At 48.6% G+C, this 3,999-nt stretch overlaps 1 protein-coding gene across 1 annotated transcript; it reads left to right on the top strand.

Annotated features, from left to right (window-relative positions):
• Positions 1-902: 902 nt before the first annotated feature.
• LOC112140328 (transcription factor E2-alpha) lies at positions 903-3,981 on the top strand (the record flags this gene model as incomplete). The annotated part of the gene is given in 6 exon segments (XM_036211291.1): positions 903-1,025; positions 1,177-1,268; positions 3,378-3,471; positions 3,545-3,606; positions 3,747-3,822; positions 3,920-3,981. Coding segments are annotated over 6 exon segments (393 nt in total), but the record flags the coding sequence as incomplete, so codon positions are not given.
• Between the last annotated feature and the right edge of the window lie 18 nt (positions 3,982-3,999).

Raw genomic sequence — 3,999 nt, 5'->3', positions numbered from 1 at the left:
GGGGGGTTAGATATAATAATAAGAATCCTCCAGTGAATTTCATTGATTCATCAACAGAATCATTTGAAGAGTTTCAGAGAAAATGAAAGTTCTTCCAGAACCGGCAGAAATCCTGAGAACAGAGGAGCCTGTTGGACTCTGGTGGGTGTCCTGATCTTCACTGGGGGGTTCAGATGGGCTCAGCTTGTCCCACAGTGATCATAGACTGCAGTAAAGTCACAGAACTGACGGTTCACATCAATAGAAGTGGGAAAAAAGGACCAAATAATGAGATAAAATCCTATCGGTTATTTTTTTAAAGCTTCGAGACATTTCAAATTAAACTTAAATGACTTTAAAACAAACTATGATATAGAAACATTTGCTGGGTCGGCGAGTCTCTAAGTGGGTCAGAGAACCGGTGTTGGTACCTCGTGTGTTGGGTCTGTCGGATCAGTACATGGGCTTATTGGTGATGTCGCTACGGCAACTCCACCGAGACAAACTTCTGCTCAGGCTCTCCGTGTTTTCATTTCCACTCATGACGTTATTGATGGCTCCTCCCCTAACAGCTGATTGATCGCTCCAGTGTTTGTGAGCAGGAAGTCAGCTGACTGTTCTAGCTGGAAGAGAAAAGTTCATCACTGGCTGCACATATTGAGAAAATTCACTTTTTAAAAAAATATGTGCAACCAAGAACAATATTTGGCTTCAGATGCGTCTAAAACACTTGCAGGTGATGCAGAATCTGCATCTTAGCTGCAGATTTTACAGGAATTTGCATCAGTTTTTGTGCTGGTCGACTGTAAATATGAATGTATATCATCAGCCATGTTTCAATGCGTTAAACATTAATAAACCAGTCCAGTTACGGACCTGTCACTCACCCGTTCTTCCTCGCCGTCTGCTGATTGGTCACTGAACTGTCCTCCATCTTTGGTCTCAGGTTTACGTTTCCACGTCAGGGGAGGAGTTTACCAGAGATGGCGGAGGATACACGGGCGCCAAGCCCGGCGCCGTCTATCCCGGCTCCTTCTTCATGCAAGGTAACGTCCCTGGGGGGGTAACGGCTCCACTGGGGGGGTAACGGCTCCACTGAGGGGGTAACGGCTCCACTGGGGGGGTAACGGCTCCACTGGGGGGGTAACGGTTCCACTGAGGGTTTGGTTTGTAACGCCCTCTCCCCTCCTCCAGAAGACCCCTGGTCCTCCTCCTCCAGCTACTCCCCCATGCTGGGGAACATCGGACAGCCCGGCTCCTTCCCCGCCATCAGCCCCCAGGACAGAATGGTGAGTACCCCCCCCCAGCGTGTGTCAGTGCAGTAGGGCTGCCTCCATTAGTCGCGACCACGTCGACTATTCAAATGGGCGACGGCTAATTTGCTGGTTGAGGCTTCGTTTTGTTTTCATCTCCAAACTGCATTAGATCTAAAGCCGGTCTACCGTGGTGCCACTCTAGTCCGTAGTGATGTCACAGGAAGTTCTGGGACGGCTCGGGCAGCAAACCGACACGCCAACAGAGCTTGAAAATGTGGGAAAAATAAGAGAAATGAAAGGAAAAAGTGTTGGATGCGATATGTGTAAGGCAGAGGTCGGGATCACTACGGTGATCCATGAACACACGTGTGTCAAAGGCCCGGGGGCCGGATCCGGCCCTCCAGATCATTTCATTGTTATTAATGACCCCATGTTATCTTGCGCTCATTTCTAACTCCTGGTTCACACTGGACGCTGAAGCTCTGCGAAGCGGCGTGGAGTAGAGTGCACGTGGCGACCGCTCTCTCCTGCAACTCACACCAAACGTGCATTTTTCCATGGCGGTCGACAGGCGCTTCTGTTGGAGGTTTTTTGCCATCATGGGTAAATCACTAACCGTAACATATGGCCCCATGTTTCTGCTAAGAAGACCTGCTCTCTGCTGCTCTCACTGTTTTTTATACACCCAAAAGCTAGCCCCGCCCCCGCTCCAGAGTCTACCCACTACCATGATCTGTGTGCGGTGATTGTATGTTTATCTTCATCTCTACGGTCTGTCTAGATTCAAAAACAATCACAGTGTTTTACTATGAAAAATATTTTGAAAATAAACCAGATTTTTTCATGTATCTTGATGTAACTTCCTGTCACAATTGACCCGGATCGCTCGCAGCTCCCACAAAAAATAGACCAGACGCCGAAACGATCCGCTCCACGACGCCAGCCTTCTGCGCTGGACCGCGGCGCTGAGCGTCTGGTGTGAACCACACCATAGCTCAGCGGTCCTCGTCCCTGGTCCTCGAGAGCCGCCATCCTGCCCGTCTTCTAGACCTCCAAGCCCTGCCAGCTGCTGATTAGTTCAGTCAGAGATCTCCACATTCTGATCGAATGAACACACCTGGTCCAGGTAATCAGCAGCAAGCAGTACACAAAGAGCTGGAAAACAGGCTCTCGAGGACCTGGAATGAGGAACACTGCCAAAGGTCAGAAGGCTCCTGAATGGAAGCGGCATCTATTCCTCACACCTCCTGCGTGTGAACCAGACATTACTTGTATAGTTTTGACCAAATATATTTGTATGGAGAGTAAAACATTGAAAGTTATTTAAGGTTTAAGTTGATTTATTCTGGAATAATATTCCTGCCTTTTTATTATTCAGAATTATGTTAAAAAGTTACAGTTTAAAGTTTTAAAAATTGACATTCTGTAGCTTTTTGGGCTATTTTGGCATTTACTAAGATTTGTTAGGATGTTTTGGAGTTTAGCTAATGTTTCAGCTACATGCTAGCTGTTTGGCTAACCAAATTTTTTTTGTTTTTTTATTCTAATTTAGCATTTAGCTAATATTCTAGCTAGCTATCAGCTTTAGCATTTTCATTTATCCATTTTAGCATCTTCAGTGGTCAAATCCATCTTCCAGCATTCACACTAGCATCATTGCAGGTAATGCTATATACGTAGTTCATAATTATGTTAAAAAGTTACGGTTGTAAAAATATAGTTTACGTGTTTAATAAATGTTTCCCGGTTCGGCCCGAGACCTACGCTGTGTTTTGGTCCCTCGTGTGACTGAGTTTGACGCTGAAGACAAAGCTAAGCTAACGTAAGCGCTAACACAGCTAGCTCTGCTGGGTTTAAATGGACGGCGTGCGGCTGTATAAAGATATAACCAGCAGATCCGTGTCCGCAGTTCCTCTCTGCACGGCGAGCGTTTCCAAATCGGCGCTCTTCGAACCGAACGCCACGATGGCGGCACGCATCATGAATGTACGCTGGAAATGAACGGCTCAGCCAAGGCTTCATTCACGTTCCTCGCGACCTGAAAATAGTCGTTTGCAGCAGCCCTGCTGTGCTGGTGGATGAAAGAGCGCCCCCCGGAGGCTTTCTTCAGAAATGACCTGCATGCTTCCTCTGCCCCCCCAGAACTACCCTCTGCATAGCACCGAAGTCAACGGCTTCCACACAGCCCCCACCACCTACAACCACACACCCACCCTCAACGGAGAGAGCATTATGGGTAAGCACCAGGAGCGTCTGGCCGGGACGTTTCCTCTGAGCAGACGGTCTAACGAGGGTTTGATTTTCCTCAGCGGCCGGCCGAGGCACCACAGCCAGCAGCTCGGGGGACGAGATCGGGAAGGCGCTGGCCTCGGTAACCCCCCCTTCAGATTGACCCATCAGCACATTCATGACCACGGTTCCTGAACCGTCGGTCATTCTGCACGCGTTAGCTAAACGCAGACGTCAGGATTTTCTCCCGAGGATCCTCACTAACATCTTTGAATCTTTCAGATTTACCCGTCTGACCACAACAGTAACAACTTCCCGTCTGCTCCTTCTACTCCTGGATCTCCTCAGGCCATCGCAGGTACGCCTCCCCCGCCGTCTCTCCTCCTTTAGGAGTCTTTTTAGGTTCTCGGTTTAGTTTTCTTTGACGTTCTCGATGAATCCTCTTCATGTTTCAGGAGCTCCATCTCAGTGGCAAAGACCGACCAGCCCCCCCTTTGAAGGCCAACCCCACGCACTGGTAGGCTGATGGACAGGA

Source organism: Oryzias melastigma, unplaced genomic scaffold (genome assembly GCF_002922805.2).
Source record: "Oryzias melastigma strain HK-1 unplaced genomic scaffold, ASM292280v2 sc02190, whole genome shotgun sequence".
Lineage (NCBI taxonomy): Eukaryota > Metazoa > Chordata > Actinopteri > Beloniformes > Adrianichthyidae > Oryzias > Oryzias melastigma.
The sequence above is the reverse complement of the archived record's forward strand: the minus strand, read 5'-3'. Positions and strand labels throughout refer to the sequence as shown.